Source organism: Artemia sp. Qi Xiang Cuo, chromosome 9 (genome assembly GCF_049724085.1).
Source record: "Artemia sp. Qi Xiang Cuo chromosome 9, ASM4972408v1, whole genome shotgun sequence".
Lineage (NCBI taxonomy): Eukaryota > Metazoa > Arthropoda > Branchiopoda > Anostraca > Artemiidae > Artemia > Artemia sp. Qi Xiang Cuo.
The window spans coordinates 56,892,050-56,917,406 of record NC_142802.1 but is presented as its reverse complement, the minus strand read 5'-3'; the positions used below and the strand labels follow the sequence as shown (position 1 = coordinate 56,917,406).

General features: G+C 36.3%; 2 protein-coding genes across 2 annotated transcripts in view; one reads left to right on the top strand and one right to left on the bottom strand.

Annotated features, from left to right (window-relative positions):
* Window positions 1–20,692, top strand: part of LOC148948854 (uncharacterized) — a 29,829-nt gene extending 9,137 nt beyond the window's left edge. The window contains exons 2-3 of the mRNA XM_089094109.1: window positions 15,427–15,526; window positions 20,026–20,692. Coding sequence (XP_088950235.1) covers window positions 15,430–15,526; window positions 20,026–20,363 — 435 coding nt within the window. The 5' untranslated portion in view covers window positions 15,427–15,429 and the 3' untranslated portion in view covers window positions 20,364–20,692. The remainder of the gene's footprint in view (window positions 1–15,426; window positions 15,527–20,025) is intronic.
* Window positions 20,693–24,308: 3,616 nt separating this feature from the next.
* On the bottom strand, window positions 24,309–25,142 carry LOC148948853 (uncharacterized). The gene has a single exon (XM_089095037.1). It carries the CDS (start codon window positions 25,140–25,142, stop codon window positions 24,309–24,311), a length of 834 nt encoding a protein of 277 aa, XP_088951163.1.
* Between the last annotated feature and the right edge of the window lie 215 nt (window positions 25,143–25,357).

Here is a 25,357-nt window from a genome sequence, read left to right as displayed (position 1 = left end):
ATCCATCTCGTCAGTTAGCGCAAAGTCTCTTGCTCCAGTCTTCTTCCAAAAGTGGACCTTAAGTTCTTCAGTTGCTACTTTTTGATAATGATAATGTTGTGAACAGAATTCCTTTTCTTGCTCTTCAGCTCAATCAGAATGTAATCACCAGCCTTGACTTTCTCAGTGTCAAATTAGAAGTTGCTGGTAGGGGGCTTGTCTCCGGTGTCTATGCTGGGGTCTGAAGAGTTGTTGTATACATGTTCACCTACGTCAGAATTGTCACTCTATCTGTAACTCTTGTTGCGAGAGACACGCCTTTCCCTTTTTAGTCTTTTCACTTGTTTGACTTTCTTCCGTCCCAGGACTAGGCTTTTTGGCGGATAGAGCTATTATCCTAGCAGTAATGCATTCTTTCATGGGGATGTCAGTGAGCACTTCTGACTTTTTCATATTTTTTTCCTGTTGGGTTTTTGGGTTTGACTTGATTGATAAAATGCTGCAAGTAAATCAAAGAATGAGAGGCAGTCATCCAGCCAGAAGTATTTTCTGAGCTGATCGTGATGGTTCCTGGTAAAGCTCCCCTAAGTAAAATTTCCGGACTCTGTTTTTGTGGGGAAATAAGTAGAGGAGGGACTGTGTTCCCAACACATTAACACCAGCACAAATCGTGGTCAACTGACCTCTTTCTGCTGACGTGACCTTCCCTACTTACTTCTGGCCACGCTGTGCAATGATTTTACCAGGCTTGTGGATTTTTTCAGACCTGATTCGTCAAAACTTCAAATGTCTTGTGCTCTGAACATGTGTTTATATAGGCCTCAATCCAGGTTGTTAAAGAAAGCTCCTACACTGTGACAGTTGAAAGCAGTTGTCCATCATAGGCTTGTACATCCGGTACTTTTATGCTCTTAGTAATGGCATAAGTGTATGCAAATTTACACGCTTTTAGGGGAATACAGTCGAAAGCATATCAGCTATAGTTTTCAAGTAAGTTTTTAGTCTTTTTTCTTGTTCCTCTGTAAATACTTATCATGTGTTATAGCAGGGTGTAAAGAAATTCAGGTGCAGACTTTTTAGAGGGATATTCAGCTTCTCAACTTTTTTTTTTATGTAGTCTTTCAACGTTTCTCTAGGGATAATCATACTTCAAATTAATTACACCAATTTCTTGTAGGATAAGGTAGGAAAAACTGCCATATTATTTACTTCTGCATTACAGTCATCTCTCTTTCTTTTCTCCTCTGCTTTATTTTAATGCATCCTATCTTGAATGAAACTTAATAGAAAAAAATTACAGGATTAAACAACGCCAGAAATAACACAGTATTGGGTTCTAAGCTTGCCTTCAACCTTTAAGTATGCTGTTTACACAGCTTTTACAAGCATAGCCCACTTTTGGACACCTTGGTAAGACATGCCAAATTTACCCTGGGTATTGTGGCCGAACATGGGAGTTCACTATCCCACAGGATGAAAAAATACTAACAGCAAACTGGTGAAGATGGCACGTCTCGGAAGCTGCCAAAAACAGGCAAATAATAAGAGAATACAATGTGAGTTTACAACGCGAGTTTTCTAGTATTCGTAATTAGGCGTAGGCTCTCAGATAAAATTGAACAAAATTCCAGAGTTAATCACCATAAAACCTGATCCAATCTGATGTTTTTGGTAAAAGCATTAATTAAGGTCAGGCATTTTAAAAACATACACTGCCATCATTCAGAGCTTTTATAATCCACCAGAAGCACCATAAGTTCTTATATTGAAACTGTTTGCTTTGGCTAAGCATAGGCCGGCCTCCCCTATACCAATTTAGATATTTAATTTTGCACACCTATAAACTTTTGAACTGATTTCTTAGAAGAAGATGTTATCTAACCATAATGTGATTTGTGTCAAATCGCTTTTGTGGTGTTTATTTTTTCTGGAAATTGGAAGTTGGACATAAGTTGGGTCTCTTATGTTATACTGTTGCAGGAAAAGTAGAACATGGGAAATGTTAAAGGCCGAGTTTTAGTGAAATATAGAATGACTAGTTTCTAAAGACCTATATTCAAAGGACCTCGGGAAGTATTAGTAAGATCCCTCCCCCCTCCATCACAGAAGTGGCCGCCCCCTCTACACAAGATGCTGCCTATGCCCATGAATATATTTGACTGTATTTGTTTGATTGTAGGTGTGCAACATATCTGCCTAACTCTTGGCCCATTTCTATTTTTTTGGTGTTATTCAAAGCCTTTGAAAAACCCATGAAGAATGAACTTTACTCTTCTCTTGAAATAAAGGGATTCCTCAATAAACAACAGTTAGGTTTCTTGCCAGTATATTCAACTGAAGATATGTTCAAGCTATATTCTATATTCAAGCTATATAGAAGTATATTCAAGCTGAAGACATCATTGAGTTTATTTGTTAACTAAGCACTCAACTTGGGACTTGTGTCAGCCGCTGTTTTGATTGATATTAAATTCATTTGACGTTGTGGATCAAGGACTGTACTAGGTAAATTAGAACATCCGAGCTCAAGGAGAGGTTCTGGAATAGTTCTATCTATCCTATCTTAGAAATGAGTGGATTTTCATAGGATACAATCCAATGAGCAATACTGTGACAAACTTAGGCATGTTACACAGCAATATAGTGGTAAATTTAGGTATGCAATATGGATCAAGACTAGGTTCATTATTATTTCTAATTCAAGTGAATTACCTAAAGTATGTTTTACCTTAAAATTACCTTAAATTGTGTTTGCCAGCAATAGGACAAATCTTATAGATGCTGATTACTGATGATAGTGACATCATCAGTAACCAGCTTGTTGGGCACATCCCAAACTGAGACCCATGACCTTCTGCACCAATCTCTGTGAACAGCTGTGAACAATCTCTGTAGAACACAGGACATGACTGTGTTCTAGCTATGGTTTTGAACCCCTAATTTCAGGACTTTATGGAGCTGCAAACTACTGCATTGGGACCATTTTGAGTAGTGACAACAGTTCTGATGAGCTCCTGGCATTTTGGAACTTGACTAATTGAAACTCTTAATCCAAGAATAACTGGAATTACAACTTTCAGATCAACAACAAAGTAGCCAGAAATGGGTTTTGCAAGGTATCTAGGTATATTCCTGGGCAAAAAATCTCTCCTTTCTACACCAGATCCAGGCTTTGAAACAGAAACTCTCTTGGAATTTTGGCAACATCAATATACAGAAGGATGCATTTCCTTAAAAAACCTTTTGTCTACTTAACAATGGACTTCTAAAACCTCAGAAGGAGTATTATATTATAATTTAGAAGTTAACTTTTAAATTGCACTTGAAAGACTTTGATTTAATCCACAGGCAAGCACTGAAAACTACTTGAAATTTAAATTATTATTTCTCCTTTGGTTTGCTTTACTGTCAGTATGTTTGGTACTTCAGTATGGTATACATACTTCAGTATGGTAAATATTCTTCAGTATGTTGGGATTAGAACCAAATTCAGAGTTCATTCAGTTTTTTCCCAATCCTTGTTGACACTTGCCTTGAATAAGCTTCTGGAGGATTCTGGAGAATTGGAGCTGAGAGGCTCTTCCAAATGGGACATTCAGATAACAAAGAAGTTGGCTTCCCCTTAGATACCAGAAAAAATTTGGTTTTTGGGTGTGGTTGACAAAAGGAGAGGTGAAGACAGGGCCAATATCATTGGTACTAATTAGTTTTTATGGTGTGAATAAATCACCCCTTTCCTTCCTGTATGCATGAATTTGTAACTTCAGATCCTTAAGATGGTCTTCAATAGAGTAGTTGACCCCTGGAACAGTCTTCCCAATGCAGCTGTCACTGATCCCTCTGTTGATGCATTCAAGATTGCCGTTGATAAGAATTGGTCCTCCAACCCATGGAAAACAGAGTGGGACACCACAGAACCAATGGCTCCCCATTGTCACTGACCAGCAACTCTACAGGATTTTTCCTTATTTTGCTGGACAGTGTGATTTAAGGTAATTTAATGTAATATGGCAAATCTTGAAGATATGACTGCTTTTCCTCCTGTATGTGTAAATTGGCAGAACCAGGAATTTAAGATGGTCTTCATATGGTACTTCTTGAAGGGAGAGGACAACCTTAGTAGGACTTTTCTGGACACATTCAAGGGGTTTAATGTCCATCTTATATTGTTTAAGCTCTCTAGTAATAATAACCCCAACTCATTATCTTCACCAACTGCCTTGAACTGGTTGTTCCTGATATGCTAGCCATGATAAGGACTTTATTGTCCTAAGCGCAAAAAATTGCATTTTAAAGTGTTGTAGGGCTCAAGTAAAGAATGAGTTGCTTATCAGCAGAGTATTAGCTACCTCTTCATTGCCAGCAGGTTCCACGAGCTTGCAATCATCATTGTAGCATTAAAGAGTTGCTTAGGGATGTCGGATAGTGACAAATGTAGATGCTGAACTTGGTTGCCCTAGGAACACTTCCTTGAGGACCATTACTGACTACTAGTGCACATGGCAAAATAAATGCTGCCAGTGTTGCAATATATTATGACTTCATGAGATCTTATTATTAAGAACACCCTAGTCCAATTTGATCACTTACTTGATAGCCTTTTAGGTTAAGCCTATTTAGGCTTTACATATAATAACCCAATGGAATTTAGGTAGAAATGTGTTGTTATAGTTAATATTAGAAACTATAATACTTAGGGGTATGTAAGTCTTCCCCATTTGCTAAGTTTAAACAAGCTAGAAATCACCTCAGAAATTTGAAAAGAAAAGTAAATGCAGAATATATAGCCAAATTACCTAATTGATAACACTATGCAAGCCCTCAGACTTGATTCTAAGTTAGTGTATAGACAGTTGAAAAGGCTGGATCATAATAAGTAAGCAGGTCATGGTGGCATTTTCCCTAGACTTTTGAAGGAAGCATGCTCAGTTTTAGCTGAGCCACTAACTAACTATTCTATAGTTCACTGAACAGCTCAGTAGTACCAGATGATTAGAGACTAGTACATATTACACCTATTCCCAAGGGGGGTAAAAGAGATGTTGCTGAGAACTACAGACCAATTAGTGTAACATCAGCCATGGGTAAAGTATTGGGAAATCTTGTGAATTCAGCTGTAATTAAGCACCTTGATTCTAATTAGCTGCTCAACCAAATCACCCCAGCTTTAGACAAATAAAATCAACTGAAACAAACTTCCTAGATGCCTATGGATACATAATTGAACTTATAAAATGTGTGACAGAAGACTGAAAATAAAGCTACATACTATTGGTATTAATTCATTTGCAACAAGCTGAATAATGGCCTTCTTTACAAATAGGAAGGTAGGGGTCAAGGTCTATGGTAATGGAGGCCAATCTTTCTTTTCAGAAATTACAACAATCATAAGTGGGGTTCCACAAAATAATATACTTAGGTTAACATTGTTTAATATCCATATTAATGATGCCCCACATTTAGTTATAAAATAAACTATGTCTTTATGATGACAATTCTAACATTATTGGCCCAGTAAGTGCAGAAACTACCTTACAAGCTGATATCAATTCTTTTTCTAAACAGGCAGAGAGTTGGTGCCTTGAACTGAATATCAAAAAGTGCAGAACTATCCACTTTTGGAAAATTAACCCTGGCCATGTTTACAATATTGATTCAAATAATGCACAACCTCAACCTGTTTCTGCTGCTACTGAAGAAAAAGATCTTGAGCTTATTATAGATAACAAGTTGAAGTTCACATCCTATACCAGAATGATTGTTGGTAAATCAGCACAAAGCCTAGGGTTAATAAAAAGGACAATCTCCTCCAGAGTTCTGCAGACCATGGTAATGCTGTATAAAGCCCTAGTTTGACCTGTCATAGAATATGGTATGACTGTTGCTTCCCCTATGAATAAGGATGATGTAACTGCCCTTGAGTTCATTCAAAGGAAGACCAAAAAATGTATAGAAGGGTGCAAAAGTCTTGACTATCCTACAAGACTAAAGGAACTAAGCTACCTTTGCTAGCTTATAGAAGACAAAGGGCAGACAAGATCATTAGCCAGTGACAATATTCCATCTTATCTTCAACTAGACACCCAGCAGAAGACTAGAGGCCACTCACTGAAACTATTTCAGAAGAGAGCCTAGATAGGGGAAAGTTGGGTAGTATGGCACATTTTTTTTTTTTATTTCCATGAAATGTTTATGTCTGTTGCCAAAGTTTTGATAGCATATACTGTGAATCTTTATCCCCTGCATCCCGTGTAGAATCATTCAGATTTTTCTTGCTCACAGTTTTTCAGTAGTTGGCTTAATTCTGAACATGGTCAGTGTGTCATGTTACCCGCCAGTGGAGGTAGTATGACACATACTGGGTCTAGTATGACAAATCTTTTTTTACACTCAAAAACCGAATAAAAAAGCATGGAATCAATAGTGGACTATCCTAAGTTGTAGACACTCTGATCAACAGGAAAAGATAGCTGTTCTGCTAGGTGGCTGGTTCTGCCATTGATGAATGTGTCAGGCAGAAATAGCTCAGCATTCTTTCTTTTGATGAATGATGCAGACACCGCTGGTTACAAATCTGCCACAGTTGTCCTTTAAGAACTTCACTTCTACACTTAAATCACCACCACTGACACCATCTTCACTTCACTGAAACAGACAGAGTACTCGGGCAATAAAATACTTAATTGCTTTTTCCCTTTAATGAAGACACCTTTGCTACAATGTAGCAATTCTCTTTGATTTCCATTGAAGGTTCTATGATATCCTCTCCTTAAAGTTCAGAATCATCATCTAGCTGAAGCTCAGTCTCTGGTCAAATGATGAAGAATCCTTGTCAAAGAGGACTTTTGATGCAGCTGGGAATCTTTTTGCTGGAGCTTGTTTCTCTCCCTTTTTAGATTTAGATCCTTTTTTTTTGTCTGCCTATGAGCCCTCTCTGTCTCAAGCTCTGTTTCAAGTTGAAATTTCTCTGTGGTCTCAGTCAATACCTTGACTCTTCAGGCTTTTGCAAGCCCTGATGTTTAGTGTTGGGCGATATTTTGATTAATCGATATATAGATATTTTTACTTTCGATATTCGATATATCGATATTGATATTTCGGATCAGTTTTTTGCTATCTCATGCATTTGCCAAAGTTCAGTGACCCAAATGGTAAATAAAGGGTATTTTTTATAACTCTTTTTTTTCAAAATTCAAACAATAAAAATAAGTTTCGATTACATAAAGGAATATAATAAAAACCCAGATTTGGAATTATTCAGGCTAAGGAAAAGAGAAAAATAAACTATTGGCTATTCAGAAACATCAGCATGTCAGTGTTTTTCCCTGAGAGTCGGTTCCGCTGTTCAGTGATTATCTGACCAGCATTGGAAAATACTCTTTCAGAAGGGACACTGGTATCAGGCAGAGACATGAACTTAATTGCAACTTTGTACAGGTTTTTTTGGGACCCCATAGCACAAGACTTCCACCACTTGAGTGGACAAGTTTCTCTTGAAACTGTTGGCTCCCTATTGAAAATTTGCAGAGCCATGATGTATTCGGCTGCTGTCGAAGCATGTCCTGCATTGACTATAAGGACTTCATCGTGTGAACCCCACAAACTGGCTTGATTTTGATATGACTGCATTGCAGGGACTGCGATGGTACTTCTATATTCTGATCGAGATTCAGCAGCCAGCAAGGTCAAATCTATCTCGTTTGCAATTTTGCTCTCAACTTGTGGAAGATTGTCAGGTGAAGTATAAATATTCTTGAAACGTGGGTCAAGATATGTGGCAATTGCGACGGGTGTGACTTGACCAAGACTTATAAACCTACAATGCATTTTATTCAGCAAAGCCTTTCGAAGCTCATCATCCACATCTGAGAATCTACAAAATCTACCTGAACGAGGTGGCGTCTCGAATTTTTAGACGAAAGCAGGACTTTTGAGATGGGGGATAGCTTTTAGAAGACAGCTCAATAGTTGCCTCTTCAAAAGGTGTAAGCACTGCAATCACATTTGAAATATCACCCCACTCACTATCAGTGAGTATGAGGTCCACTTTACCGAGAAGCGCAAGTGAGCTTGTTACTGACTCTTTCAAATCTTGTAGAGTACTTAACATAGTGAGAAGGGAATTCCATCTAGTGCTCACATCAGGTTTTAGTTTTTTGGTGCAAACATTGTCAATAGAGATTTGAACCTGGCACTACTTGTCGGTAGCTACAACACTACGTCTGAAAAAGCTGACAATATTTCTAGCCTTTTGGACGAGAGGCAAAAACTCAGCAGTATCATTAATAGCACCCCCACAATCAAATTTAGAGTATGTACAAAGCACGAAACATGTGTGAACTTTTCATCCTCAGTTGGTAATAATTCACACGTATCTGACTCGGGAGTAAGTGTGGGTACTGTTCTGTTTTTCTGAAGAAACAGTAAAAAATAAAGAGGGCTTGAATGAAACAGAACAGGTCATCAAAATAACAGAAGACCTGTTTCTGTTTCTGTTCTGTTTTTTGGTAAAAACAGAAAACAGCTGTTTTGTTGAAAAAATAGCTGTTTAAACATCTGTTTTTCGAACACCTAAACATTAAAGAAAAAATACTAAATGATAAGTTTTGACTTATTATCGTAAATCTAACTAAAACATCAGGTGTTCAAGCCTTAAAGCTTATCGTTTAAAAATTATGCTTTTCCATTGTCATGATATTGTCCGTACATACTGCTTTCGTGCGAAATATTCTGCAATCAAAAGTGCACAATTACTCGACATACTAGTAGTAGTACACAGTAAGGCTTTAGAGTGGTTTCTGGCAGCTCCGGAAAGATTCCTCGGTTTGAGTCCATAAAATGAATGGGTCTCCAATATGAAAAAAATAACCTTTTAGTCTCTCATTCTCTCTTTCAGACTTTTTGTCAGGAATGCCACTTGTCACGGGTAGCGCTTTTGTCTGTTGGTAACACTTTTGAAAAAACCTAGTACTATTGCATAATTTTTTCCACAAAAAAGAGCAGTTTTTTCTAATAAAGGGGTGAAAAACTACTCGTGCACACAAATACCACCATCATTTTTTTATGGTAATTTTCTTCCATTTTTTCATTCTAAACATTCATTTTTATATTTATAAAGCATCTACTCAAATTTTCCGGAAATGTATACTATTTACTTGAGACATTTCGAAAAGAAATTAATTTTCAGCCTGAAATAACGCAATCAGCTCAAAGTCATTAGTATTTAAGCAGAGCATGTAGTTGATTTGGATGGGGACTGCTTTCCCCACCAGACCATGCTTTCCTCTCCCCCGATCCTGATGTTTGGAAGCCGTCTTAAACAAAAATCTGAAAGAAGAAAAGTACACGGGAAAAATGACATTTCTTACTGCCAATAAAAACCTTTTCGTTACCTCACGGCTTAAAGCAGCCTTTTAAGATTAATTATTTCCTATCCAATTTGTGTGAAAGTTTTTCAAAAGAAAAACTAATGGTTTAAGGGTAATTCGCATATTTTACGGTGCTTTGCGCTAGAAAGTATTGTTCTAGGCCCTCGACCAAATTCATTCTTAAGTAAATAAGTAATTAAATGAAATTTCTCAAATTCTGAATTTCGAAGAAACTTACACTCTTTGCTATATAATACTTTCTTTAAGTATTCTCTTCTCTTAAATAGGTTTTCAAAGGGATGCAAATATAGGACAGTTGTAATTTTTGACAACTTATTTTGAAATATTCGTTGCTTTGCGACAGAAAATACTTTCTCCAATGCATGCACTTGCTCTATCATAGAAATTGATACTATTTTAACCTTTGGTTTTAAGAATACGAGCGGACATGCTTTTGATCATGTAGGCACGTTTTCATGGTCCATTCCCAATGGAGAAGGGGTAGCGACACCTAAGGCTGTACCCAGCGGGGTTAGGGGCGTTTGAACCCCTCCCCCCGAAATGTTTTTCTGACTCGTAAAAACGTAACAAAAATGGATATAAACAAATTTTTTATGCGTGTTTGAGTTTTTTGTGTAACCCCCCCCCCCCGAAAAAATCCTTGGTATGGCCTTGGTGACCCCCTCAATCATAACTAACTGTAATTACACAATCCAAGAATACTAATTTTATTTCTTAGCCGAGCCCACTCCCCCTCCCCCCAGGAAATCTGGATCTACCAATATTGCAAAGTTGTAATATAAGAAAAATTTACTCCCCCACCCTGATTTATATAGATTTGCCCTGCTGTATTTAGATGAATTAATGAAGATGAAATTTCTCATGAGAAAACTCCACAACACTCTAAAAGATAGACTAGCAGTTTCTCCTCAAAAGATTCTAAGGCATTTACAACAGAGTTGCTAACACTGCAGGAACGTCTAACAATTTTGAAACCTATTGTATCCGAAACGGCTGGAATCAGCTTTCCTCATCGGACTCTACCCTAGCCTCAAGGACTTCAGGCGTACAAAGGCAAGTTGGAGTGGCCTCTCTTGCAGTCTCTGCACCCTTACTTAATGTGTCTTATAATAATGGTGTCAAAGATTGAGAAACCAGAGAACAATCCCCAAGTGAAAACCTTTCAAATGTTGAAGGATCCAGATAAGCTGCCTTTTGGAAAAGATTAATTTCAAAATGAAGGCTTGTCATACAATCCTTTTTTAATTCCATGATTATGAATTCTTTGAGGTGTTCAAAACGGGACTTTTGCCGGCTCTAGTATTACAAAAGAGCTCAAGCCCACCTAAGATTATTAGTGCTCGACTGCCAGTTGGATATGAAGAGGCACTTATCATTACAGTAGTATTGTAATTGGTTGAAAGTAATCAAAGTATGGTAATATCAGCTTATAGTACAGTCCAGCTATTAGATATAAGCCAGAGAATCCTAATAGAATTGTCGCATTTGTCAGATGTACAAACTATTTCAAGGCTCCCTAGGTTTTATTGTAGACTCAATTATTTCCAATGTGCTATTCCATCGCACTTTTACGTCAAGAGGGGTATGAGAACGAAGGACACATCTCTTTGCAACATCTTTTAAAGTTACCATGCTGGACAGTGGAAACTTCTAGTTTTCTATATAATTTTCGCAGTTTATCAGTGTTTGAGCAATTCTAACAGGTCATCGTATAGCCTGGGCTGCAACCTCGTTTTCTGACAGACTCCCAGCTCCCCACTGTTCTTCTCCATCAGTTTCGCCGCCCTCTTCCGTAGACACTGCCTCAGTTTAATCAGATTCTTCAGCAAAAGTATCTTCACTTCCGGAAATTGCAGAAAAAGGAAGAGAAAGGATGTCTGAATTATTTGTGTGATGCTGGATGCTTCCCCAGGTTAGTGCTTTCAAGCCCCCAGTTGTATTTTAAATAAGCTGTTTCGTATCTGGCTTATCAAATATTAATTTTTTTAAAAATAAAGTTTTCCGAGGAAAGTAAAGAGCGAAGTTGAAACTAAAACGGACACAAATTATCACTTCACAGCCTATCTAACATATATCAATAAAACTAGGAATATTGATTTGGGAGTCAAAAGTGAGTATCTAGCCTGACAACAACAACTAATCTTTAAAGTTTCTTATAGTCTTACACCAGTTGTGGCATCAGCAACTTTCAATATACAAAATTATATTAGATTGATTTATCAGGTAGCATTTTGGTATCGCCAGCTATAATACCAATAGTGAGTAATATACAATATGCTTAAGAAATAATGCTTAAGTACCATATTACTTGAAATGAAGATCAAATAAGATATAATATGAACTCTGGAAATCCGGTTATCTCTCTCTATATGTTGAATTAGTTAGAACGCCGGTTCCATTTACTACCAGATCTAAATTTTTTATTAGGTATATTGGTCCTGAAGTATGGAACAGGCTTCCGGCGGAAGTAAAAGGTAAGAAGGTTCTTGAGGAATTTTGTGCTTCTTTGCGATGTATTTTTTTTAAACTAGTATTGTAGACACGGATTAGGTGATTGATATGGGAGTGAGTATATGCTTGTGAATGTTAAGAGAAAAAATTTCTTGTGTGTTGATTGATGTGATTGTCGGTATATGAAAGGAAACATGATGAATCATAGAGTATGAATGTTGGATTCCTTTAACTTCCCTGTAAAAAAATGTATTATCCTTAGAATGTTGATTATTTGTTTAGTAGGGGTGGGGGAGGGGAGGAGGAGTCAGAGAGTTTTATTTCCCACGAGGAAGTGTATCAGTGTATAAGTAGTTGAAGTGTTCATTTTTTTGGGATATCCCAAACACGCTAATATGCGTTGGGACCTATTTTGATATTGTTGGTATTATATGCAGTTTTGTTTTGTTAGCATTATATGGAAATTTGTATGTTTTTTTTGTGACCCATTTGTTAATAATAATAATAAAAAAATAATATACAACAGTGAATTTCAAGCTATGACACAAATTCTAAAGCTTTGTTTGTATCCTGCTTCTCCTGGAGAGTGCCTGTCCAACTTTCCTGCTCAATTGACGGAATAATGTACTGTAAGCAATAATCGTTGTTTTAATGGAATTAAACTGCACCTTTACCGTACTAATATTCAGGGGCAGATCTAGAGCGAAATCTCTGGGAAGGGCGCCAATGAGCAAAATCTTGGGGGGACCCAATGTGAAAAAGGTGCCAATAATTGACCAGATTGACAAATTTATTCTAAAAAAAGAGTGAAAAAGAGGAATGAGGGCGCCAGAGAAAATCTTGGAGGGTGGAGCGGGGCCCTCCTAGACCGTCTACCACTAACATTTAAGCAAATACCTACTACCATCTGATTCCCAGTCCCTAATTCTGCCTAGCGGAAACAGTAGCAGCCCAATTTGATATGTTTGACAGACTAAGTTCCATCATTTTACTTACGTTCCAATTCTAAAAATCGCATGAGGTGTAACCACACTTCATCACAATCTCAAATTATGATTTAAAGCGCCATTTTCTCAAGTCGACAATCTCAAATATCTCATTCCCGAGTCACATAAATAAAATAAAAAACAGAAGAAAAACAGATAGAAAAAAAACAGAAACAGAACGAAAAGCTACTATAAAAACAGAACAGAACAGGTAAATAAAAAACAGGTAATCTATTTCTGTTCTGTTTCTGTTTTTTTGCATGAACGGAACAGAAACAGGTACTTTAAAAAACAGAACAGAAACAGAAAACAGAAACAGTGTCCATGCTTACTCGGGAGCCGGAAATGAATTCTTGCGAAATAGATGCCAGGGTAAGATGTAAGATAAGGATAAATAAAATCAATTATAGATGAAAGAATTCAAACCTGCAAAGAATCTCAAAGATGTATGCTGAAAATTTGCAGAATTTTCATGTGGTGGATTTTCCGCGGGGAATATAGGGGGTTAGAGACCCTTAAAAAATATCGGTTTTGATAATATGTTTCGATATTCGATATCGATTTTTGATCCAGTATATCGATATATCAATATCGATATCAAATATCGCCCAACACTACTGATGTTCTTACTAGCCAGTCAAGAACAAACCTTCTGAATTGGGTGGAGCTTCTCCAGCAAAGCAGCATCTGACATGCAGGATTGGGTTCCGGTAAACTGACAACATCATCCTTAGTTGTGCTGCTGTCCGCTTGCAGTACTGGAGTATTATTTTTCTTCTGGATCTGGATGATCAGTAACATAGGATGACAAAAAATAATGATCAGGAATTGCATTTCTGGCAAATGGGAATATACCTGGCTTGGCAAAACCTCTCACAATGTTGCTCATAGTAAAAGCTTTCGGAAATGCTGTACCAACAAGTTCAGCAATATCATATATATCATCATGGGTTTTCCAGGGTGATGCATCATCAATGAGTCCATAGCATTGTTGAAGTAGCTCTTCAATGACCATAGAGAAATATATCCAATGGTTGCAGCTCATGACTGCAATGTGATGGAAAAGTGAGGAATACGATTCCATGCTAGCTTGCCAGGTTGAGAGTTTTGAGTGAAATGTTACATTTGTGGTTGTCTAAAATCAGAAGACACTTGTTCTCCTTAAGCTGTTCCCAGCATGCTCACACAGCCCATCAAAGTGACAAGAATTCCATGCTCTCCTGATGTAACCTGACCCGGTTGTTTCATTCCCTTCTCTGCAATTACATTTGGTGGGAAATGGATAGTTGTCATACATGTCTCATCAACATTATAAATGTTTTCTTGTCTAAACTTTTACTTTGTAAGAACCCTTTCAAGATTATCATAGAAGAAGCTTACATTCTCCCTGTTGAAGCTAGTGGCTTGTGCCAAACTACAAGCTTTCAGTTTTCTCAAGCTAAGTCCAGAGTGTATCTCCATAAACAAGTAGTTATATTACTTATTTATATATTATTTGTATGTACATTATCTTTATATTTAATATATTATTTATTTTTGTATTGTATACATTTATATTATTGATATATTATTGTTCTAAGTATTTATATTACTTTATAATTGTACACATCAAAAAATTGTACATGCCATATTATCAGTTGGGTACTATGACACATGCCATACTAGCCAACACACAAACTTTGTCATACTAATCAACTCGGCCATTTTAAATGGGGTGTGCATTTCCTCCTGGCTAGTGTGCCAATCCTGTAGTTTCTCAAGTGCTTATGATAGGTAAATGCCTTACCTAGGTCTCTGCAAAAAGTGGTTAGTCTATATTATAACTTATCCATATAAAGTTTGAAGCTAGCCAAACAAAAACTAATTTTACCCAAAATGGAGTTGCATCGTTTGTCAATCCCATTGCAAAATTGTTTTGACCAAACTAAAAGCGGCTGCACCTGAGTTTGACTGCAGTTGTCCCAGAAAGAAATGGTTTCCTCTTTGTAGTCTATCATAACATTTTTCACTACTTCAGAAAGAAGCATGAAACTTTAAAGAAGGGATTTGCTGCCCAAATTGAGGTATTGGAAGGCATGGGCGTAGGGGGGGGTAGGTGGGGCAGCTCCCCCCCCCCCCACCCTAGACCTTCAAATTTACATTAGCTATGGCTGAAAAAGCAGATGGTTTGGAAAAAGCAGTTGATAAAACTCCATCGCACTATCGACTGCCCCCCCCCCTAGACAATATTCTGCCTAATGCTGCCTACGCCCATGCTGGAAGGTATTGTTAAGTTGGAGCCAATTGAAGCCAATTTCCCCAAATCAGTTGGCAAAATTGGAGCCAATTTCCCCAAATCAAGTGAAAATGACTGTGAAGAATGAAAAAAATAAGCCATATGGTACAAAGATATAGGCCGACTAAAGAAATTTGACATGTTTCTCTGGATGCTTGAATTATGCTGGGTTATGTCAGTTTTGACAAGATTTTGTTTCTGCATAAACTACATTTCTGCTGGAAGGAGGGGGGGCAAAATTTTGTCTAGAGGGGGGCTGGGGTCTAGTGGGGGCAGTTGCCCCCTGCCGATAGCAAATTACAACCCTGCTAAGTGACTTAGTCTCATCAGAGTTTCTTTCTTGCAGACAATGAACATTTCTCAAAGAATTAACCATACGGAATTAATTAGTACAGTTACAGACCTTATAAGGAAGTTGGACTACCCTAGAATTCTACAGAATGAATGTAAGTTATTTGTATCAATTTAGGATGATGTCATGAGCAGTACTGATGCTTTGTAGTACCATAGAGGAAAAAATGGATTATTTTAGGTCTCATTTCATAGCAACAGGCATGTTTTGTGACCTGATATGCAATACTGTTATTATTATTCGCAATGTTCTGACTAGAATCTGGTCATCTTCAAAGAAATTTAAGCCAATTTCAGAACCGTCTCCTGGCATGTTTATGTTTATGTACGATAGATCTATGTTTAGCAGTGTGGAAAATATACAGATTTTTCATATTATTTCTGAATAAGTTATAAAATTATACATCCATTTTTAACCCTGTGCTTTGGAAAATTATTCTCTCAGGAGTCATGTTTTGGTTACTTCAAGTGAAGTTTCAACTTCAACAAAGTAAATCGATGCATCAAGTATAGTGATTCAAATGGTTAAAGGACTACAGCACATTAAGTTTTTATTTTATGTGCTTATTAAAAAATAAACCTTGAAAAGGGAGTGTCTTTAATAAATAGAACTCAGTGGTATACTGGGAATATATTTGTCCTTGTAAGGGAGATTAGTTTTGGTGAAGCTGAGATTTTGAGCAAATTTCTCTAAGGTCATTTAGTGACTGGTTTAATCAATTTCCCTGCACCTAATGAAGATGCTAGTTCTCAAGTTTCAAGTTTCTATTTTTTTCTAAAATAATTCATTTACTCTTGTCGTCTTCACAGTAATTGCTGGAGGTCATAACTTTAGATGTTGAGCTTGTTCATTTTCCGACAGTGACATCAATTAGTTTGGTCTAAATAGTTTAAATGACACATGTTCATTGAAGTTTGTTCGAAAAAATAATGATAAATAAAAAAAGGTCAATAATTAAACACTGAATTTACAAGACACATTTAATAAAATGAAAAGGACAAGAAGAAGTAAAATATATGTGTATAAAATCATTCATATAGTAAAACATTGATTCTTCTTTATTTTTCTGAAAAGCATAGTTAAAAGAGAGCACTAATTTTTTCTGAAAAATAGTTAGTGACTTCAAATTGCATAATAACTTAGTTCTTTTAATTATTTTACAATTTTTAATGGTGACTTATTTCTTGAAAAAAACTTCATGACGCTAAGCCCCCCCCCCCCCGGAATCTTGTTGCAATTTTTCAAGGCGTTAACTGGAAAGGGTTGCATTCAATTACACTTTAATTGGGTATAGCCGTTCAGGTACACTTTTCGTATTTAACTGCTAAATATATATTTACCAGCCAAAGAACCTGTCGTATGAAAAGCATACATAAAAAAAGTATGTTTGGTTTTTATACTAAAATCAAGAACATAAAATCATGCGAAATCAATTCTAATTATATAAAGGGTAAACTAAAAAATGGGGCTGTTTTAATCCGCAAAATCAATTCTAAGTAAATAAAGGGTAAACTAAAAAACTGGGCTGTTTGAAACCGTTTTTTTCATCCCTTTAATAGGATTAGCTTTGGCAATAGGAATACCACTCACCAAGGGGTGCCACATCATGGGAATCTAGGGAGAGGGGGTGGGACATATATTTGTCAAAATCTAAGGGGTAATTTTGTTGCATTACCATAAATTTACTGATGGCAATATAAAAAAGGTCATTTTTAAATGAAAGTACCGAAAATTATAGGGGCGAGGCAAGTTCCCCCTATGCCCACTATTGACGTCCCTGCACTTGTCTCTCAAGCATTTTTAGTTTCAACGTAGAAGGAAGTAAGTTTTGATGCTAAGGTATGCCTGACATTTTCCAAAATTAACTAGGACAGTTGTTAAAAACTATCTCAAGGTTATTATATTCCATGAGGTAAGGGTAGAGCGCTTTAGGAAACGTAAAAATTACAACGATGGCTCTGTACAAAGTTTTATCAAGATTGCCCAGCTGATTCATGGGGTCAAGCCAGACAGTATTACTCCACTCCGAGGTACTTACAATAAAGATAACAATAGAGGATATGCAGAGACAGGCACCATGGATAGATGCTATTTTTCCACATAGAAAGTATTTTTCGGGTGTCCATTCTGTTCTTAAGCTAAAGGATTTAAAAAAGATTAAAGTTACATATTTCAAATTTTGCAAATTTCTTCTTTCTCTGCCTCCATGGACTAGAAATCGGTATCTAGTTAAAAATTTCTATGTTACGGATGTAACTCAAAAGCTCGGTGACCTACACAAAAAGCTTTCTGCAGATGCATTTTGTAATATTGGCCCTGACCACGGTCTTTTACAGTTCTTTTCTTTATTTAATTTAATTGCTTGTGTTTGTAGATGTTCTTTTTTTTTTATTATTATGTTTATACTCCACTTGTACTACTTATTGTCTTGTAGTTGTGGATAATAAATGATTGATTGATTGATTGATTGATAATGGTTGTGTAGTTTTATGATTTTATTGACATTCATTTCCCGTAAATGCATTCTAAGACCACACTGGTTATATATGACAAATGAAAACTAAGAGAGGAAAGAAAATAAAAAAATGAAAAATAAAATAAAAAAAAGAAAATAAAATAAAAAAAAGGTGAAAAACGAGGATTTTTGAGTTTTTGTTCTGTCGTTATGAAGTAAACTTCGAAAGGTTCGATTTTCGTTGGTTTCTTTTTCTTTTCTTCTTTTTTTTTTTTGTTTAGCACTGAGGACGACTTGGTGGAGGTCCTTGTCGAAATATTTGCTTATTTCTTCTTCTTCATGTTTCGCCACTGGCTGACAAAATCCTCGTTTTTTCACCTTTTTTATTTTATTTTTATTTTGTTATTTTCTTTCTTCTCTTAGTTTTCATTTGTCATTCCTTTCCCATTTCGTTTCTTGACTTATATAAATTTTAAGAAGATTAATCTTCTGAACCAGTTTAGACCCAGTAAGGGGTGTTGAAATGGAGTATTTGAATTTAAGAAAGGTATGGCTATTAAACAAGATGCATCTGTTTTCATCTTCTTAAGATTGATGTATGAACGTTCCTTGATGCCTTGCAGTATAGATGCAGTTTTCCTTACAGTTTTGTAGCATTTGTCATACCCATACCCATAGTAAACTATTCAGTTTATAGAATAGAGTTACAAATATATAATTTTCCAAATATATAAGACTCATTAAGTTTAATGTTATCCATCAAAAGCTACGAGTCTGAGAAAATTTGCCTGATTTTTGAAAAAGGTGAACACATCTTCAAAGGCAATGAATCTTATTGGAAACAGCATATCAGAGAACACTACTACACACTAGGTTTCAAGCCCCCTTCTGCAAAAATGTAGAATTTTTATTTTTTTGCCAGAAGAAAGATTGTGGATGCGTGTTATTTTATTTTGTTCTCTGTTCTTCCCTGGATGTGATCATTTCGAACTAATAGTTTTAGAAGATCGGGACCCGACTTATTTGAACGGAAATGAGAAATTCCAGTGTTTTTTTTTATGACTAAGAAGATTGGAGGGCAGCTAGCCCTCCCCTCACTCTTTTCCCCCTAAAATCGTCCGGTCATAATTTTGAGATAGCCATGATGTTCAGCATAGTTGAAAGATCCAAAACTATGTCTTTGAGGATGGCATGACTCTTCGCAGCCCCCGCGGAAAGGACTGTAAGTTATGAAAATTGCCCAAATGTTTATATGTAGTATTTGTCATTGGGAAGTATGCATACATTCTTTGGGGAGATGAGGAGAATTTTCTACGGGAAGTTTCTGGGGATAAACTTTTCAGGGGAAATTTTACACGGGGGCAATTTTCTAGAATTCATATACGAAATTCGTTTTATTTGTCTTACTTTCCCTTTGGTGACTCAATTTTACATATACACAAGTGTTCTGAAGATCGTCAGGATCGTCTGGGGGAAATTTTCGGCGGGGTTGTAATTCTCTGGAGGATTTTTCCATGAGGAGATATCCTGCGGAGGGAATTTTCCATAGGGAAATTTTTCCGCTAGAGAAACTTTCCATTAGGGGGGGGGGGGGAGAAACTATCCGCTGGAGTAAATATATAATATATATTTATATATATAAATATATGTATATATATATTTATGTATATATACGGACGTATGCCCAACTTCCCTAAAATGTTTAGTAAAAGAATTTAGAAAAGCTGAAAATTAAGTGATTACCAGCGAAGGGGGTTCGAATAGAATATATAGTGCATGATTTGATTTTGATTTGCCTGTTATTTAGCGGAAAAATGTGCAAAATTTCTTGGTATTTGTTTGTGTGGTTGAGCGTAGAAAATATACTAAAGTGTATTTCAGCATGGGCTTATCAAATTTGCTTGCCATTTTTTGTGGTGTTTTGATGGTTAATGTTTTTTATTGATTATTCTTTCAAATATAAAAGTTTAAACAATCTAAAATACAGACTAAAAAATACATACCGTTTCTTTAATTTATTTGCCTCTTGAATGGCCCATTCTGTAGAAAGAACAAGCACTCTTTTTTTCCCTTTAAGTGGATTACTCACCTTATTTTTTTAAGGACACTTTAATTAAACAAGTTTTTTTTCATTTTAGTAACGCCATCGCAGCCAGAGCTTTTGCTACTTCACGCCCTCCTTGGTGCTACCCTTCTTGATGCTTTAGCCTTATTCGACTCGAAAAAGTTCAGCTTCTTACCTGGTTCGCGTAAAAGCTACTACAGCGTTTCTCATGGCTATCAAATTCACTGTAGAGGAGGGCCAGTATTTTTGACAGATGACATTAGTAGATGCACGTGTCAAGAATTTAGAGTCTCTGTTATAAGGAAGAAATTGAATATATTGTGCACTCATCAGTTGATGGCTTTGCTGGTTTTAGAGAATCCTGATGGTGACAGAATGTTAAATAATGGAAGGTTAAATGATTTAAGATGAGACTTGATGATTGAAAATATGTTATTAATCTGGCAAGTGGTTTGTATGATAATTCTAGAAGTCTGTCAGTCTAGAAGTCTAGATAATTCTGTCAGTCATCCACTTTTTAGCTAGAATTGTTGTAGCCTTCAGTAAGAAACTGACAAACTACAATCATGGAAAAAATAAACATTATTTTCAGTAAACTCATGATGCATGGATATATGGGTTCAGATTGCTTTTCACGTCATTACTAGAATTAATTATTCATTTTTTGATTATTATTAATGATTAGCTTATGATTTTGTTATTATATTTGTGATTCTATAATTATATTATTTTATTATATACTAATGATTAATTATTATAATTAGCGATTAAAGATGATTAATTTTTTTGACTGATATCTGTTCTGCTTTGCAGAATTTAAGAAATTAGGCCAAGTCAATTTGAACATCTATGTTTGGTGTTTATAAAGCAATTGATGATTTCTGGTTCTAATGGGGAGCTATTTAAGAGAGGTGGACAAAACAAGTAGAATTCTGCGTATAGAATAATGCAATTAATACACTTGAGAATATTGAGTTATGTATTTTTTCACGTATTCTTCCAAAGCGCTTTCAACTTCAATGGTCATTATTAAAAAGACTGATTAGCCTTTTGATTGCAAATTTTCTTGCATTGGGCTGCTGTCAGATTAGCATATTGTTTTCATTGTTTTTAATTTTTATACTACGCACCTAAATGGGTCGTTTCATCTTCAGTCTTAACTGATAATGATTATATATATATATATATATATATATATATATATATATATATATATATATATATATATATATATATATATATATATATATATATATATATATATATATATATATATATATATATATATATATATATATATATATATATATATATATATATATATATATATATATATATATATATATATATAAAACTTCTATCCTACTTTTTCTTCAGTCGTTACTATTTTGCTTTAATTGCGTTGTTATATAATTCAGTAACAACCAGGAATATTCCAATGCTTATGCTCTTTGAAATATACCCTCAGTTGAATTGAGGAATTCTGGCGTGAATTCAATTTTTCCTTCTTATTTATCCTCTATAAACGCTAGAATAACACGTTCCTTATTTTATCTAATTTCTGAAATGTCTAAATTACGCAATAGCATAATTATTGTGTTATTCTTTAGTTTTAAGTCACATTTTCGTTTGCAATTCAATTTGATTTTCGGTGTTGCCTTTTTCTTTAGTTGTTCAGTGTCATCTTGTGTAATTTCGCACGTGTCATAGATACTAATAACCAATTCCCTCTTCTATGCCTTTTTCTTGTCTGTTTGGAGTCATTTGTCATCTTTTGTAGTTTTGCATACCTCATAGATACTAAAAACGGCTTGACCACCTCTGAGGAAAAATTATTTAATTTTGCTATTTGAATGTACATGAATATGGAGTCTCTCACATTACTTTTTTTCTGGCTTGAATGCGATTCCTCTTTCCTTTTTATACTTCAGAGACGCCAAAATAACGTCATTCCGTCCCAGGGTGGCTAAGAAATTCGGTCGTGAATTCATTTTGTCATTTCTCTGCATCTTTGCAGATGCTGAAATAACACTTGTTCACTCTACAGTGAAAAATCAGCAATTTCAATTGAAATAAGTATTTCTGGCATGGATTGAATTCCTCCTTCCTGTTTATCTTTCACAGACTAAATTCACAGACTTCATACACTAAATTAAGACGTTCCTTCATTCCATTGTATTTTTGCTTTGTGTTCTAATCGAACATATCATTGTGCAACATTTTGCTGTTTCTTGTTCCATCGTCTATTTTTTAGCCGTTCAGGTTAATTTGTCATCTTGAGCAATTTTGAGCACATATTTTTTTTTAATTAATCCGTGCTCGTTTTTAACATAAGGAAAACAAAAATATAGGGGTCGATTACGCTTCATAATACGTTCCATATTAATATTTTTCCAAATATACTGCCTTTGAAACCTTATCATCAAGTAAAAGTGTGAACCTAGTTAATAGCAAAATTGAAAAATGTTCTATGCTTCCTGTTTCGGTACATTTTCTCAGGTCAATTTTTTCCCCTGATATTCAAGATGCTTTTAATTCCTAAGATCTATCAGTGCAAGATTAGATTGTCTTGTTTTAAAACTTTCAAAATTGGATATGAATACACCTTCTAGGTCTGCAAATAGGACAGAAATGGAATCATTGAAGAATAAGAAGGTAGATATACAGAGAATATCATTTTCTGAATGAAAAAGAAAATAAAACTTAGTACTTTATATGATGATATTCGTAATCGGTTGCAGTTTGGTCATGGAATTTGGTATAGGGGGATCCGCTCCAGGAATCATTTAATTGTTTTTTTTATTTCCAGTATTTAATTGAAATTCCGATTCTCTTATTTGTCATTCAAATGCCTAATAAGCGCTGATAACGTCCTATTCCTTACGTTTTGGATTCACTTACTAACCCATAACTGTTGAACTTCCTCTGTATATAATACCATTCTGACTTTACTGGTATTTTCGCTTTTCTAACTATTTCCTTTAACCATCTCCAAAAAAAGAACTAACATCAACGTGCTAAGAATTATGACTGAGATTGGTCGCATTTCACACAACCCCTTGGCTACTTGTGTGACATTTATCTTTGCATCAGCATGCTGTACGAAGTGTCTGCTAAGAATAGAATAAAGTGAATTTAAACAAAGTATGTATATTTTTCTCACAATTCAGAAATTTTGTGTGCACATATAAGCGGCATCATCCCTTTCTCTTTTTTATTGTTATCAGTTTTATCAGGCAGCACTAGGAGACCGAGCTTTGCCTGTGAAGGGAATTGTAGACATAGACATATTTTATTAAACTTGATCTTTTTAGCGCTAAAAGCACTAATACCGAGGGTTTTTACAAATACGACAAAGTTAAATAACAAATACGACAACAAGAAATGAATAAAACCATATTACTTTTCTTAGGATTTGTTGACCATGTCTGTAAAAAAGGGGACGAAGGAATGCTGGTAGCAAGTCGTACGGCATGTCACTGGGTTGAGCTTGTTTTGTCTCCGGATACGGGACGTAGCGGGGGTAGGAGGGTTCTGTGTTGGCTACTATAGAGCTGTGTTGAGGTAACCGGCAAGATCAGTTTGACGGCTTCAAAAAAGTGACTGGGGGCCAAGAACCTTAAGTACACTATCGTAAACAGTAAATTCCTGACCCAGCCTAATATTACAAGTCCGGATTTGGATAGCTTCAATGTCTCGACCCATCCCAGCACTCAACTGTAAACCAGGGCCTCACACTGGGCACGCATATTCAATGATGGGTAGGATATAAGTCTTGAAGGTTAGCTTCATGGAATTCACACTGAAAACGAACCGCTTCATGGTAATCAGCTGCATACCCTTTTTCACAAGGTCACTTACGTGGTAGTCGAAATTGCAATCAACGGAGAAAATTACCCCCATAATTTTCTCACTGCCAACTGTTTTCAACAAGGTAGTGGGCTCCTGAAAGTCCGATTTAAGAGGGTTGAAAAACAACACCTTGTACTTCTACTTATTGGGGGCAAGGCAAGCTTGCTCATATTCATTCTGAAAAACCATGGGTATACTAGGATCAATAAACGTGTCAAGGGTTGGTCTTGTAGTAAGTATTTGAGTAAGAATGAGAGATCATCACCAAATTTATATCTGTCGTTGAAAGTACGCAGGATGAAGTTTATCACATCGAAGAAAATAATTCTGGCTAGTTTAGTGCCCCGAGGGGCACCGTAAGGGATTGGGAGAAACGCATAATCTGAATCGTCTTCACTAAGAGCAAAAACGCACTGTCCCCGCTGGGAAAGAAAATCTACGATTAGACGGAGCATGTCACTTTTGGCACCCATTTCACTTAGGTTATTGAGAGCGATAATGTGTTTAATGAGGTCGAAGGCTTTTCCTGTAATTAGCGAGGGCCAAGTCTACGAAGCTTTTCCCTTTCTCGAGCCACGATAGAATGTCGTCATACAGACGCATATCGCGTTCTATATCGCTCATCAGCAGTCTTGCAACGAAGGTCTCTGTTACCTTGGCCATGCAGGGAGTCAGCAAGATAGGCCTTAAGTCATCGCATGATTTTGGCGGGGATTTCGTAGGGATCACTTTGATGTAGGATTTTTTCCAGGGGATGGGAAATTTGCCGAGTGTTATGCAAAAGTTGATGATACTAGCGAGAGGGGTAGCAAGGAAAGGCGCAAATCCACGAAGGAGACGCACTGGGATTTCTCCAGGATGTGAGGAGCTACGAGGTTTGAGCTTTAGTAGTTCTGTGCACACTTGATGGGGCTCAAATGACGGCCGTGAAAGTTCACAAGGTGCACTAGTGTCAAGGACTGCAGCTAGTTCCTCTTGTGAGAAACTCGGGCAAGTGGTGCAAATACCAGCAAAAAAAACATTAACCTCAGTAGCTGTTACGTAAGTGCCGTCCTCTTTCAGGATTTTTAAGTGAAGATCACGGGTTTTACCAATTAACCTTTTCACTGAGTCATGCAATTTTTTGCTGTTACTGAATAGGGTAGGATCAAGATGGTTAGATGCGTAAGTTCTTCTGGCTGTGCGACAAAGAACAACGACTTTGTTGCGCAATCGAGAATCATGCAAATGGCTCCACTGTTTGATAAGGGATTTAATCTCAGGTGTGATCCACGGTCTGTTAGTATAAGATCTATAGACTGTTTTTGTTGGCAAGTGCTCCTTGTATTTTCCGTACATGACGGATTCGAAAAGCTGAGTCTTCTTGTCAAGATTCTACTCATTTATGATTTCTGAGAAATCATGTTGGCTGATCCAGCGTCCGAAAGAAAAAATATTTGACTCAGTGGTGGGACGCACAGTGATTGGAGGGGAAACAACCCCCCTCTCACGCCCACCTTTCCCCCAAACACATACAATCAAAATTTTTAGATAGCCATTTTGTTCAACGTAGT